This window comes from Aotus nancymaae, unplaced genomic scaffold, assembly GCF_030222135.1.
Source record: "Aotus nancymaae isolate 86718 unplaced genomic scaffold, 86718_ANA_hifiasm-v0.15.2.pri h1tg000040l, whole genome shotgun sequence".
In the NCBI taxonomy this organism is placed as follows: Eukaryota; Metazoa; Chordata; class Mammalia; order Primates; family Aotidae; genus Aotus; species Aotus nancymaae.
The window spans coordinates 112,570,768-112,586,191 of NW_026988454.1; the positions used below are offsets into that span (position 1 = coordinate 112,570,768).

The 15,424-nt window shown below is 36.5% G+C and overlaps 1 protein-coding gene across 1 annotated transcript; it reads left to right on the plus strand.

Annotated features, from left to right (window-relative positions):
• Positions 1–13,333: 13,333 nt before the first annotated feature.
• PGK2 (phosphoglycerate kinase 2) lies at positions 13,334–14,947 on the plus strand. The gene has a single exon (XM_012441519.2). The coding sequence runs from the start codon at positions 13,431–13,433 to the stop codon at positions 14,682–14,684; it is 1,254 nt and encodes a 417-aa protein (XP_012296942.2). The 5' UTR covers positions 13,334–13,430; the 3' UTR covers positions 14,685–14,947.
• The last annotated feature ends 477 nt before the right edge of the window (positions 14,948–15,424 follow it).

Below are 15,424 nucleotides of genomic sequence, written 5' to 3' on the forward strand. Positions count from 1 at the left end.
TGGTTAGCTACATTCTTTTTTTTTTTTTTTTTTTTTTTTTGAGACAAAGTCTCATAGGCTGGAGGACAATGGTACAACCTCGGCTCACTGCAACCTCTGCCTTCTGGTTTCAAGTGATTCTCCTGCCTCAGCCTCCTGAGTAGCTGGGATTACAGGTGCACGCTGCCACACTCAGCTAATTTTTGTATTATTGGTAGATGTGGGATTTCACCATGTTAGTCAGGCTGGTCTCGAACTCCTAACCTCATGATCTGCCCGCCTCAGCCTACTAAAGTGCTGGGATTATAGGTGTGAGCCGCTGCGCCCAACAGCTACTTTCTTTTTAATTGACAAAAACCAGAGGTTGCCAGACCTTGAGTGTATCTGTTGCTCTTGGTTAGCATTATCCCAACATCACTCTACAATTGGCAAGGTAAGACAAATAGTTATTTGTATTCTACTTTTACAAAACTCATTCTGGTGAAATTTTTCCTTTTTTTCTTTTATGGTTTATTTTTTAAATTTTATTTCTGTCTGCTTTCCTGATAGAATTTTTGCTGAGTCCTGAAACCAAAATTCCAATCTTGACAGGCACTTAACTCTTCAAACTTCATAAGATGCACCGCTCCAATTGTTACACCTATTAACCCATCTTAATTGCACTCACTGTCCTGATATCAAGACACAAGGGAGAGCAAAATAGTGCAACAAAATCCTGTATAACAGCCCGGACTTTCTCCCTGGACTTTTGACATCTTCCACTGAAGGCTGCTTCTTTCTGCTGCCCAGAAAATGCAAGAAATAAACCATGTTAGGGACATATGAGGATTCCATAGGCTTTTGTGGCCGCTTCAAAGAACTCCATTAAATTCCCTGTCTCACTACTGACATTTCCAGAGCTAAATGAGGAACACAACATTGGTATCTATTGCTTATATTTCTAGTGTGTAATAATGTTACTGATGTCTTAACAATTTTTGGAACATATATACTCTTAAAGGATATTTCTATTAAGCGAGCTTATCAGAATAAGCGGTCCCTGGCCTCTGTAATGAGTCTGTGTACTAACTCTCCTCAGTAGCCCCACTTAATACTTGAGGCACAAAGACATATATTCTCATTATTTTTCTTTCTTTTACCTAGATATAACACAGACTACAACCCTCTCATCTCCAGGCTCTACCCCTTCTCTGTGGGACTATTTTCAATAGAATTTTATAGATTAAACAACATGGTAGATTACAGTGCAAAACTTTAAAGACAGTGAAAATTAATCAATTAAATATAATTATTTAATTATAAAACATAAAATGTTTATGCATCTAAACAAAATATTAAAAATTATAAAACATGATTTTTATTATGAAGGCTATTGAATACATTACAACTATAATTAAACATTATCCCTTGAATAATGAAAAGATTTGTTTTGCAAAAACTCAGTAGTTGGTTACCCTAGTCATAATCTTTTATGTCCTACTGAAAGTTTTGAGCTCTGCAAAAATAAGAAGTCAAATGTGAAAATAAGACTTCCGTCTATTCCAAGGTAATCATGCAGGCATATAGAAGTTATTTTTCAATTTTTAAGGACCTCTTGTAAGGCAAATATGGTGGTAACAAATTTTCTTAATATGTGCTTGTCTGAAAATGATCTTATTTCTCTTTTGCTTACAAAGCTGAATTTGTCTGGATGTGAAATTTTTGGTTGGAACTTCTTTTTTTAAGAATGCTGATTAGGCTGCCAATCTCTTCTGGCTTGTAGGGTTTCTGCTGAAGGTTCTGCTGTTGCTGCAGCAGGGTTCCCTCTGTAGGTGACCTTCCCCTTCTTTCTAGCTGCCTTTATAGCAACATGAATGGAGCTGGAGGTCATTATCCTAAGCAAACTAATGCAGGAACAGAAAATCAAATACTGCAGGTTCTCACTTAGAAGTGGGAACTAAACATTGAGTACTCATGGACACAAAGAAGGGAACAACAAACACCAGAGCCTACTCAAGGGTGGAGAGTGGGAAGAGGGTGAGGAATGAAAAACTACCTATTGGTCACTATGCTTATTATCTGGGTGACAAAATAATCTATATAGCAATCCCCTATGACATGAAATTTACCTGCAACAAATCTGCACACGCACTCCTGAACCTAAAATAAAAGCTTAAAAAAAAAAGACTGCGCAAAAAAGGAAATGACGCTTTAAAAAGACTAATAAGCTATCAATGGCAATCTAAAATAAATCTTAGGGTGTTAAAGAAAAAAGAAATCCTTAGAATGCAAAATTGTTTTAGAACATTGCATTAATAGCTTTAAATGGGATGGTAATTGTTTTATAAAGAGTAAGTATGCATATTTACTGAAGGATTAGTCTATTTTGTTCCTGAGAAAATTGATTAAATTTGCTTATATTAATATTGCAAAGACCAAAGATTATTGGTCATCTCAGCACCCAGAATTCTATACATAGGATAATAAAAAGTACAATTCACATATATTGCCAACAGACAGGTGAAACCAACACAAATTGAACAAAATTTTCCATATTTTCTTACTAGAATGAATAGTATATTTTATTCATCTCTATAACTCACTTCATTGCCAGGAGCATCCTGATTTCAGAGAAGTTAAAATTTGAAAAAAAAAAAGTGTGTCTGAAATATTTTTGTATTAATCTGTTTTCACACTGCTGATAAAGACATACTCAAGACTGAGAAGAAAAAGAAGTTTAATTGGACTTACAGTTCCACATGTCTGGGGATGCGTCAAAATCATGGCAGGAGGCAAAAGGCACTTCTTGTGTCAGCAGCAAGAGAAAATAAGGAAGAAGCAAAAGTGGAAACCCCTGATAAATCCACTAGATCTCGTGAGACTTATTTACTATCACGAGAATAGCACGGGAAAGAACAGCTGCCATGATTCAATTACCTCCCCCTGGGTCCCTCCCACATGTGGGAATTCTGAGAGATATAATTCAAGTTGAGATTTAGTGGAAACACAGCCAAACCATATCATTCCAACCCTGGCCCCTCCAAATCTCATGTTTTCACATTTCAAAACCAACCATCCCTTCCCAATAGTCCCTACTGTCGCCGCCCAGACTGGAATGCAGTGGCATGATCTCGGCTCACTGCAACCTCCACCTCCCCTTCCCATGTTCAAGCAATTCTCCTGCCTCAAGCAATTCTGCTGCCTCAGACCACCACCCTCAAGTAGTTGGGAGTACAGGTGCACACTGCCAAGCCTGGCCAATTTTTTTTATTTTACTAGAAATGGGGTTCTACTGTGTTGCCCAGGCTGGTCTCGAACTCCTGAGCTCAGATAATCCGCCCACCTGGGCCTCCCAAAGGGCTAGGATTACAGGTGTGAGCCATCATGCTGGCCCAAAGTCTTAACTGATTTTAGCATTAACCCAAAAGTCTACAGTCCAAAGTCTCATTTGAGACAAGGCAAGTCCCTTCTGCCTATGAGCCTGTAAAATCAAAAGCAAGCTAGTTATTTCCTAGATACAATGTGCATACAGGTATTGGGTAAATACAGCTGTTCCAAATGGGAGAAATTGGTCAAAACAAAGGAGTTACAGGGCCCATCCAAGTCCAAAATCCAGCGGGGCATTCAAACTTTAAAACTCCAAAATGACCTCCTTTTACTTCAGGTCTCACATCCAGGTTACGCTGATCCAAGATGTAGGTTCCCATGGCCTTGGGCAGCTCTGCCCTATGGCTTTGCAGGATACAGCCACTTTCCTGGCTGCTTTCACAAGCTGGCATTGAGTGTCTGTGGCTTTTCCAGGCATAGTTCAAGCTGTTGATGGATCTACCATTCTGGGATCTGGAGTATGGTGGCCCTCTTCTCACAGCTCCACTAGACAGTACCCTACTGAGGATTCTGTGTGGGGGATCTGACCCCTCATTTCCCTTCCACACTGCCCTAGTAGAGGTTCTTCATGAGGGCCCCACTCCTGCAGGTAACTTTGACCTGGACATCCAGGTGTTTTCATACATCTTCTGAAATCTAGGTAGAGCTTCCCAAACCTCACTTCTTCACTTTTGAGCACCTGCAGGCTCAACACCACATGGAAGCTGCCAAAGCTTGGGGCTTCCACCTTGGAGCCACAGTCCGAGCTGTTCATTGGCCCCTTTCAGCCACAACTGGAGCAGTTTGGACACAGGGCACCAAGTTCCTAGCTGCACATAGCAGAGGGACCCTGGGCCCGGACCACGAAATCACTTTTTCCCCCTGGGCCTCTGTGAGGGGCTGCCATGAAGGTCTCTGACATGGCCTGTCAACATTTTCCCCATGGTCTTGGGGATTAACATTAGTATCCTTTCTACTTATGAAGATTTTTACAGTCAACTTGAATTTGTTCCCAGAAAATGTTTTTTTTTTTCTTTTCTATTGCATTGTCAGCCAGCAAATTTTCTGAACTTTTATGCTCTGTTTTCCCTTTTAAAACTGAATGACTCTAACAGTACACAAGTCACCTCTTGAATGCTTTACTGCTTAGAAATTTCTTTAGCCTAAAGAAATTTCCTAAATCATCTCTCTCAAGCTGAAAGTTCCCCAAATCTCTAGGGCAGGGGCAAAATGCAGCTAGTTTCTTTGCTAAAACATAACAAGAGTCACCTTTATTCCAGTTCCCAACAAGTTCCTCCTCTCTATCTGAGAGCATCTCAGACTGGACCTTATTGTCCATATTGCTATTAGCAACTTGGTCAAAGCCATTCAAAAAGTTTCTAGGAAGTTCCAAACTTTTCTACATTTTCCTGTCTCCTTCTGACCCTCCAAACTGTTCCAGCCTCTGCCTGTTACCCAGTTCCAAAGTCATGTCCACATTTTCAGGTATCTTTTCAGCAATGCCCCTCTTCTGGTGCCAATTTACTGTATTAGTCCATTTTCACACTGCTGATAAGGACATACCCAAGACTGGGAAAAAAAAAAGTTTAATTGGTCTTACAGTTCCACATGGCTGGGGAGGCCTCAGAAGCATGACAAGAAGTGAAAAGCACTTCTTACATGGTTGCAGAAAGAGAAAATAAAGAAGCAAAAGTGGAAAGCTCTGATAAACCCATCAGATCTTGTGAGACTTATTCACTCTGATGAGAATAGCTCAGAAAAGACCAGCCCCCATGATTCAATTACCTCTCTCTGGTCCCCTTCCATAACATTTGAGAATTCTGGGAGATACAATTCAAATTGAGATTTGGTGTGGACACAGCCAAACCATATCAAGGCCTAATATCATTCCAAGTGTTCAAAATATGACTGATTCCTTGTCCAAAATAATTCAAATTAAGATACATGATAATTAGTATAAAGATAAGATAAATAATCTAATATTTTTGACATTAAACAATTACTTAAGTCATTTACATATTCATTCTTACCAGATTTTACTTAAACTCATAAGAAATTTCAGCAAGGAAGACAGATTTAAGATCAACCTATCAACATAAACAGTATTTTTATATATTGGCAAAACTATAAGACAATATTATAAAAATCAAAATATGATTTTAAACAACAATAAATACTCTAAAAACTGTGATGATTACTTATTTGGACAATTAATTTTACTAGAATTTTTTAGTCATACTTAGTTTCCCCAACTTATTGATTTGTTCTGCACTTAAATTTCTTCCTACTTGAATAAAATTACCCAGAGTTGGTCTTTTACTTTTATTTATTTTATTAAGAAGCCTCAGTGAGACAAAATTTCTGATATTCTTTGTGATTGGAAATACGTGTAATAACTCTCCCATTTATATATTAGCTAGATATAAAAGTTTAGGTCAAAAATTGTTTTTAGTAATTGTGGAAATTTTTGTATTTTATTTTTTTAATTTTTAATTTTTGTGAGTACATAGTAAGTGTGTATATTTATGGGTTATATGAGATGTTTTGATATAGGCATGCAACGTGAAATAATTACATCATGAATAGAGTATCCATCCCTTCAAGCATTTATCCTTTGTGTTACAAACAATATAATTACACTCTTTTATAATAGTTCATCTAAAATGTACAATTAAGTTATTGACTATAGTCACCCTGTTGTGAGATCTCAATCTGAATCTTTTTCCTTTCAGTGATCTGCTTTTCTGTCCTGGAAACTCAAAAAAAATATATGTTCTTGCTGTTAATTTTCCTAAAATTTATTGTAGTGTTTCTAGAGTGTGAATTTGTTTCAAATATTGGCTATTCTACCTCTCATGTAATGAACACTTTGAACCTGAGATCTGTGTTTTTTTTCCAATTATAGGATATTATTTGTTAAAACCTTATCTTCAGTTTATATATTTTCTCTTTTTATGACTTCTCTGTGACAGATATTAATATTGGTACAAATTTTGAATTCCTCACACCTTAATTTTGTTCTCATTCACCTCCTCTTGGTCCTTTTCTGGTGTGTTATGCAAGAATTCCTCCACAACTTATCAATCATTAATTCATTATTTTACTACTTTTATTTTACCATGCAATCTATCCCCTTGAGTTACATATTTCACACTTTTTTGTATCCAATATGTTGAAGTGGTTATGCTTTATAATGGCTTCATTGTCCTTCACAATTCCATTGCAATTATTTCTCTAACACTTTTTTTCATTTATTTAAATCTTGTGTTAAACTCCTATTGTTGGCTTCCTTAGGTATATTGTGCTCTCTGCTAGCTTTCACTCATAATGCTGAAGCTCCTCAGACATGTCTAATTTTTCTCCTTATAAATACTTATGTTGTTTTTATTACTAATCTGCAGAGTGAGTGAAGCCTCAAGTACTAACTTCATTTATGTGTGTATGTTGAAATTGGAGGAAAATATACATTGAAAGAGACTCTTATTATATAGTGCATGATTTTCTGCTCACTATTACCATTTCCAGCATAGGTATTGTCTGTCCTATAGGAAATATTACGGTACATCTACTTTAATAGCTTCTTTCCTAGATTATCAGCTGAGAGCTAGAGCCTGCCAGACCTAAGCATAATTATTGTTCTTTGGGCTTCACCCAGCCTAGCTCCAATATTGCCTCTATAGAACTCTACAATTGGATCAATAAAAGAGCGATTTCGAACTGGTCCCCGAAGCACCGGTTTCACCCTTTTTATCAAAGTTTCTTTCTCTTTCCTCTCTTTTATTTTGTCTTTTCACTTTTTTAGTTTCTTTCACTTTCCTCTCTATTTGTCTTTTCACTTTTCTCTTTTTTCCTTTTTTCTTGAGAATTTGTTTTACTGAATTATAACATTGAAATTTCAAGACTACTCAGCACTTAGCTCATCAAAGTTCACAAGACATACATACCCTTTCCAACTGCTGCTCCAATTTAGTCCATCCTGATCACATTCATGAATAGGCTTAATTTCAACTGTATACAATGGAAGGAGAAACTGTGCAACAAAGTCCTCTACAGAAACTCAATCTCTCTTCTTGGTTTTTGGACTTCCACTAAAGGCTACTTTCTGTCTCCCGGGAAATGCAATAATTCAAAAAACTTAGGCTCCCATGGGCCTTGGTTTTGGTGATTGCTAAAAGGAACTCCATATAATTCCCTGTCTCACATTGGAATCTCCAAAACTAGATAGGCGACTGAGAACTAGAATCTATTTCACAGGTCTTCATCTTATACAGAAATAAGTGATATCTGGCCATATTTTTGAAATGTATATATTCTTCCATATATTTCCATTAAGCTAATTTGCCATTCTTGTCCCCTGTAGTGAATTAATCCAATAGCTGTCTGAATTCATTAGTCAATATTGGAGATATAAAGACACATTTTCATCATTTGTCTTTCTTTTAGCTTAGAGTTTATGCAAACTACAGCTGTCTCCTTTCCCACCTATACCCTTTCTCGATTGCAGTGTTATCCTCAACATGTTATAATAGATGAAACGTCAAGAAATAGTATTAGGCAAATATTTTGACTGTATCAAAAGTTAACCAACTAATATAATTGTTTAAATTATACATATGTTTTGCATAATGCAAGTCACAATTAGATACATCATAACTATGATTAAGTAGTAGCCAAATAAAAAGATAAATTTTATTAAAATTCGATGCACCATTTTTCAGAAGGTATCCCATACTTCTATTTTCTATTGAAATTTTTGAGCTTGGAGGTAATAGAAAAATTATATATAAATGTGAATCTCCTGAATTTCACTATTAGAAGACAAGCTGATGCTTACAATTGTTTTTGTTTTAGAATAATAAAATGTACTTAAAACTAAATTGAAAAAAAGTTTTTAGAATGTCTTTAGAAAAATAATCCCAGGTTATTAATTAGTTAAAAATAACTCTAAAGCAACTTACTCACTGTGAATTAAACTCTCTAGCTTCTAATCTCTTTTATTAAAATTTTAATTAAAATGTTCCCTCTTGAAACACCCTTTTAAATTATAACTTTTAGAACACAATTCTCTTGTTTAGGATGACTGCATCTGCTGATCTAATTTGGAATCCTTAAGGAAAATAAAACCTAATCTTAGCAATATATCAACCCTCCACTAGGATTAGTTTGAACTGGTAATGATTTGTATTATTATATAACATAATATTTATAGAACTTATGTCTCACTAACTCTATTGTAATAACATCAAAATTCTTACCTTAACCTTCACATTGAGTTTGTCCTCTTCAGGACAAACTCAATAACAGAGGTATAGGAATTCAATATGAAAAGTCCTTAAAAATTGCCTATTTGTGATTGAGTAGCTTACCTATTTAATTTTGAACACATTTCCATGTGTCCTTTTATCTTCTAAAAAATTAGATTATAAAAACAAAATATAAAGATAGTAAAATTCACTTAAAATTTATGCAACAAAACTGTGTTAGAAGGATAGATAAGTAGGTGGAGGGACAGATGCAAAAAAAGTATACTTTAAAACAAATGCATTGGCTGATTCATACGTAATGTTATTGTGTGAATTATTCTGTTGTTTTAAAACTAATTCTGCACTGTGTAAAAAGTTATATATTAGGTTGGTGCAGGAGTAGCAGTTTTTGCCATTAAAAGTGAGAAATAGCACCATACAGACCTTGGCCTACCTTTTACAATTATCCCAAAAACTCATGGAAATATTTTTAAATGCATAAATTGTAGTTTACTGCTATTACCAATAGGGACATTTACAAATTCATAAGCAATTTAAAAAATGTATAAAAATTGTTAAAAGAGGGATTGGTTTATTTTAAAATCATAAAAATTAGTGACTAAAATGACAGAACTAGATGCATGAGAATATGCATAACTATATATTATTAGTCATTTCAGCACCCAGAACTCTGCATAGCATATGGAATATATATTTGCATATTTTGCATTCATTGTCAACAGAAAGATGAATTGAAGCTGAACTGCTCCAAATGTTTCAAAGGCTTCTTAATAGAAATAATAATAGATTGTATCCATAACATGTTTCCATTTTCAAAGAAAATTGATAACCTATGATGAAATCTTTCCACCATGTACTTTAATCAGTCACCGCCCTGAGCAAATACTAGCAGCTAAGTAAGCAGTCCTTAAAAGACCTTAAGAGAAACAGAGGACATTTGCATAAAGAAAACCTGGAAAATCTGTCCAAAAACAGCAGGATGTAGAGACACTGATACTGTGAATGTAGATGAAAACTTGATTTGGTTAAGAAGACATTTCAACCTGTATGTGGGGTGATAATTGGTATCAGGGTTTTAATTCTGAAAGACAAGGTCCTCAGAGCTTGATACTGTTACATGAGGACCAAGGGTGGGGAAGTGGTGACAAAACGCCCTTGTGGTTTAGCTCAGTGCAGGGCACACTGCAAATCTTCTTTACAGAAAGAGGCCAAAATAGAAGAGCATATTTTCCTTTTGGGTCTTCCAAATCTAATATTTGTAAATCATGGTGAATGATACTTTGAATACTCAGAATCTATTTGTCACTACATTCAAACCGTGCATTAGTCTCCACCTTTAGTGGAGGAATGTATTTACACACATTATTTGAATTTCCTCTATAAGAAAGTTTTGTCTTTTCCCTCCCACTTACTTATTTATAAATCGCTGCTTCTCTCCCCTTTTTACGAACAGAGTTTGAATATATTTGTATATATGTAAATCACAATTGAATAGGCAGAATAATGGCTTACCAAAGATATTCATGTCCTATTCCCCAGAACTTGTACATACTGATGATACGTGACAGAAGAGACTGTGCAGATTAATTATATCACAGTATTTAATTAGGGAGCTTATCCTGTATTATCTAGTTTGGTCCAACTTAATCAAATGATTCCTTAACAGCAGAGAATTTTCTTGGGCTGAAAGTGGAAAATAGATGGAGTAGAAATGAAAATCAGAGAGATTCCAATTGTAAGAAGACTTCAATGCATCATTGTGGGTTCTGACACAGGAACCTACAAACCTGAGAGGGCCTTTAGGGGTTTATTAACAGCCAGCAAAAAGCAGGTAGCTCAGTCCTATAATTCCAAAGAACCGAATCCTGCCAAAAGCCTAAATGAGCTCAGAAGTAAATTCTTCCTAGAGCCTTATAATGACAACCCAGCCAACAAAACTTTATAAAATACAGAGCAAGAAACCAGCTGAGCCAACCTGAATTTGGGACCTACAGAATTGTTTTTGAATACAAAATTGTGTTATAGTTAAATTTGTGACAAGTTGCTACAGTAGCAATAGAAAATTGACACACATATATACACATATCTGTGATTATTTCCATATCAACCTATCTGTATATTGAACTTAATGTGAGTTCACAGTGATATCTCAGACTTTTAATCCAGTACCACAGAGGTCATCTGCTCTTGCTTATTTGTAACTTATTTTCCTGTTAATGAGAAACTTTTCATTATCTTCCATTATTTGCTCATCTCTTTTAACACACATAAAGTAGTTTAAGAATTATTCACTTATATGCTTGTGACGTTCAAACTTACCAACTAGAGTATTATATTTATGAACAGTTATTTTTGTCTTTAGTATTGCAAACTGAAAACCTCTTTTGCAAAGTTACTTAAGTCATCTCTTTTATTTTCCACATCACCTGTAGCAAAATTTCCACATCACCTATAGTAAAATTTCCGATATATTGTAATACAGTTAGGTTTATTTGTCAGAGGCTACATTACATAATAAGATTCCCCAACACCATAGATTATATTTTTTATTTGTATTTTTTGAAGTTCACTCTCTACAATGTACAATTCTATGAATTTTGACAAGTCCATAGAATCTTGTAACCGCCACTCCAGTACCTCATAGAAAAGTTTACCAAACTAAAAATCCTTCTGTATATCCCCATTATAGTTGATCATCCTCTCTTCTAACATGCAGCAAACACTGATATGTTTTCCATCCCTATAGTTTTGCCTTTTTTCAAATGTCATACAAATGGAATTACACGATAACTGTATAATTTTGTGCCTGAAGTAACACAGATGTAATGTGTCTTATTTCTTTCAGTTAGTAAGACATATTTAAGTTGTATCCAGGTCGTTTGTGTAAATAAACAGCTTGTTTCTTTTTCTTTTTTTTTTTTAAATATTTCATTGCATGGATATATCACAGTTTATTACTTGAAGGATACACAATTTTTGATAATTATTAATAAAGTGACTCTAAACATTTGTTTACAGAATTTTGAGAGAATACAGGTTCTTGATGTCCTTGGATGAATATCTAGAAATAGAGTTGATGACTTGTATGGTAAATCTATGAATATTTGTAAGAAACTGCCAAGCTGTTTTCCAAAATGGCTATACCATATTTCATTCCTGGGAGCAATAATGAGAGTTTCTGTTACTATGTATTTTTAACACCATTTAAGGTTGCTTTTAAATGCTGTTGACTAAATGTCTAACATTGAGGAGCTGATAAACTGTTTTCTAAAGTGGCTGCACCATTTGATATTCCTATCAGCAATAAATGAGAATTCCAATTTGTCCATGTCTTTCTCAACACTTGTTTTTATTTTTTATTTTAGCCATCTTAATGAGTGATATCTCAAATATATTTCTGTCAAAGCCTTCATTTTACATGTTTAGTTCATTCAACTTATGGAAAGAGTTGAGTGAAAAAAATCACAAAACCAGTTTTCATGACTTAACCAACTAGTCACATACATTTGCTTTCTCCAAAAATAGAATATCTCACTCATTTTCCATTCAAATAGGTGTTTTGATCCTTGTAAAAACCAGGCCATTTTTCTTCAGCTCAATTTCTAAGTTGTACAGGGAGCAAAGCAAACAGAGAGGAGAAAAAAAATAAAGAGCCTCATCATGACCTCGTAGTCTGAAAGAAATGTCACCATTACTTTCAGTACCTGTTACTGATACTTTCCTTGCTATGACCTTATGGGATTCTCCTGCAGAAGTAACCAAGCATTATTTCATGGTAGTCTGAGAATGAAGAAGCAAAGTACTGAAAATATGACAGCATTCCCACCCCATCCTAGAATATGTCTAAAGATGAAGGCTAACAAAAAGCCACATCCTCCACAGAAATATTTATCGAGACAAGGAAAAAGCAGAACCATACCACGCTAACTTGAATAAGCAAGGTTTCATATAAAAACCATTATTTCGGGCCGGGCGCGGTGGCTCAAGCCTGTAATCCCAGCACTTTGGGAGGCCGAGGCGGGTGGATCACGAGGTCAAGAGATCGAGACCATCCTGGTCAACATTGTGAAACCCCGTCTCTACTAATACAAAAAAAATTAGCTGGGCACGGTGGCGCGTGCCTGTAATCCCAGCTACTCAGGAGGCTGAGGCAGGAGAATTGCCTGAACCCAGGAGGCGGAGGTTGCGGTGAGCCGAGATCGCGCCATTGCACTCCAGCCTGGGTAACAAGAGCGAGACTCCGTCTCAAAAAAAAAAAAAAAAAAAAAAAAAAAAAAAAAAAAAAAAAAACCATTATTTCGAATATTCATTTTATTTGGCACTGCAGAGATTTTTACACATCCACCTGGTTAAGATTTGACATGAATGAGGTGTATGGAGATTGGCAGGGGTGGGGAAGTTGTTTTTGTTTTGTTTTGTTTTTAATAATAAGAGCAACCGTTAACCCAGCTGTGGGAGGCAGAAAAACTCAGCAGGAGGTGCAGACCTCAAGGCCATTCTTGTAGTTTTAGAACCATTCTTATTCTGGGATTTCTTCACCTCCCAAGTCTTGCTTGAAACCAGGTACCTCTCTCTACTCCACTACATGGCCCTCTGCCCAGGCAGTTGGAATCTGCACCTAGCAACACACTTCAAAGCCGGATTGACAGGACCATGGACCAATCACAAAGCTAGATTTCCTTACCGGTCTAACAGTGGCTCTTGTGTTGCAGACCGTGTGGAGAAGAAAGGGGCGGGGCAAAGGGAAGGCGTTAGAAATCACCACCCACCCAGCCTCCCAACAGCAAGTTGGTTCTTCAGCATTAAGATCCAAGTGCCAGCCTATGTCTTTATATTGCCAAGATGTCTCTTTCTAAGAAGTTGACCTTAGACAAGCTGGATGTTAGAGGGAAGCGAGTCATCCTAAGAGTAGACTTCAATGTTCCCATGAAGAAGAACCAGATTACAAATAACCAGAGAATCAAGGCTTCCATCCCAAGCATCAAGTACTGCCTGGATAGTGGAGCCAAGGCAGTAGTTCTTATGAGTCATCTAGGTCGGCCTGATGGTGTTCCCATGCCTGACAAATACTCTTTGGCGCCTGTTGCTGCTGAGCTCAAATCCTTGCTGGGCAAGGATGTTCTGTTCTTGAAGGACTGTGTAGGCACAGAAGTGGAGAAAGCCTGTGCCAACCCAGCTCCTGGTTCAGTCATCCTGCTGGAGAACCTGCGCTTTCATGTGGAGGAAGAAGGGAAAGGCCAGGATCCTTCTGGAAAGAAGATTAAAGCTGAGCCAGATAAAATAGAAGCCTTCCGAGCATCGCTTTCCAAGCTGGGAGACATCTATGTTAATGATGCTTTTGGCACTGCACACCGGGCTCATAGTTCCATGGTGGGAGTGAATCTGCCCCAAAAAGCATCTGGATTCCTGATGAAGAAGGAACTAGATTACTTTGCTAAAGCCTTGGAAAACCCAGTGAGGCCCTTTCTGGCTATACTTGGTGGAGCCAAAGTGGCAGACAAGATCCAACTCATCAAAAATATGCTGGACAAAGTCAATGAGATGATTATTGGTGGTGGAATGACTTATACCTTCCTTAAGGTACTCAACAACATGGAGATTGGTGCTTCTCTGTTTGATGAAGAGGGAGCCAAGATCATCAAAGATATCATGACCAAAGCACAAAAGAATGGTGTAAAGATTACTTTTCCTGTTGACTTTGTTACTGCTGACAAGTTTGATGAGAACGCTCAGGTAGGACAAGCCACTGTAGCATCTGGCATACCTCCTGGCTGGATGGGTTTGGACTGTGGTCCTGAGAGCAACAAGAATCATGCTCAAGTTGTGGCTCAAGCAAAGCTAATTGTCTGGAATGGGCCTTTAGGAGTATTTGAATGGGATGCCTTTGCTAAGGGAACCAAAGCCCTTATGGATGAAATTGTGAAAGCCACTTCCAAGGGCTGTGTCACTATTATAGGGGGTGGAGACACTGCTACTTGCTGTGCCAAATGGAACACTGAAGATAAAGTCAGCCATGTCAGCACTGGAGGCGGTGCCAGTCTAGAGCTTTTGGAAGGTAAAATCCTTCCTGGAGTAGAGGCCCTCAGCAACATGTAGTTAACATAGTGTTACTTCCTTCTGTTTTCTTGCAGCCTTTAAGTCAACTTAGTGCTTTTACATCTCAATGTGACTTTTGTTAAAATCTATGCCTAGATCAAGACCTATGTAATGGACAAGCAGTGGGTCATCAGGAACTCTTAACATCAGCACAGCAATTCATTTTAGTTTGGTCATGCCTTCAATTTCTCATTTGAACTTCACCATTGTGCTTTGTGGGGAGGTTATATTGTTAAGTTGCCTATTAAAGAAAGTGAGCTGAAGAAGCTGAATCTTTTTATTTTAGTCTAACTTTGCAATTGTTTCACTATTTGAAACCCAAAAGACAAAACTTAAGTCATTGGGAAAGGGTGGAATGAATATTGACAAACAATAAAAGTGCCCAAATACACTGAGAAAAATAATTACATATAAGAACTTACGGGTACCATTAAAGTTCTGCTAAGAGAAAATGTTGTACTAAATAGAAAGAAAGAGAAATGAAAGATACTTATTAAACCCAAGGAATTTTTAAAAAGAAAAGAAACTCAAGGTAAGAATTATATCTGCATGCATATGAATGCACAAGAATACACACAAATGCCTGTTAGAAAAAGAGCTACAAGTTAAACTCAAGTTGTAAATAAGTAATTGTTTTATTTTTAAGGCAGGTATTATTTAATAAATAGTTAATATCACTGGTGAGTTCTAAAACTTGGTGTTTGAGATAGATAAAATATATATACATAACTAGTTTAATA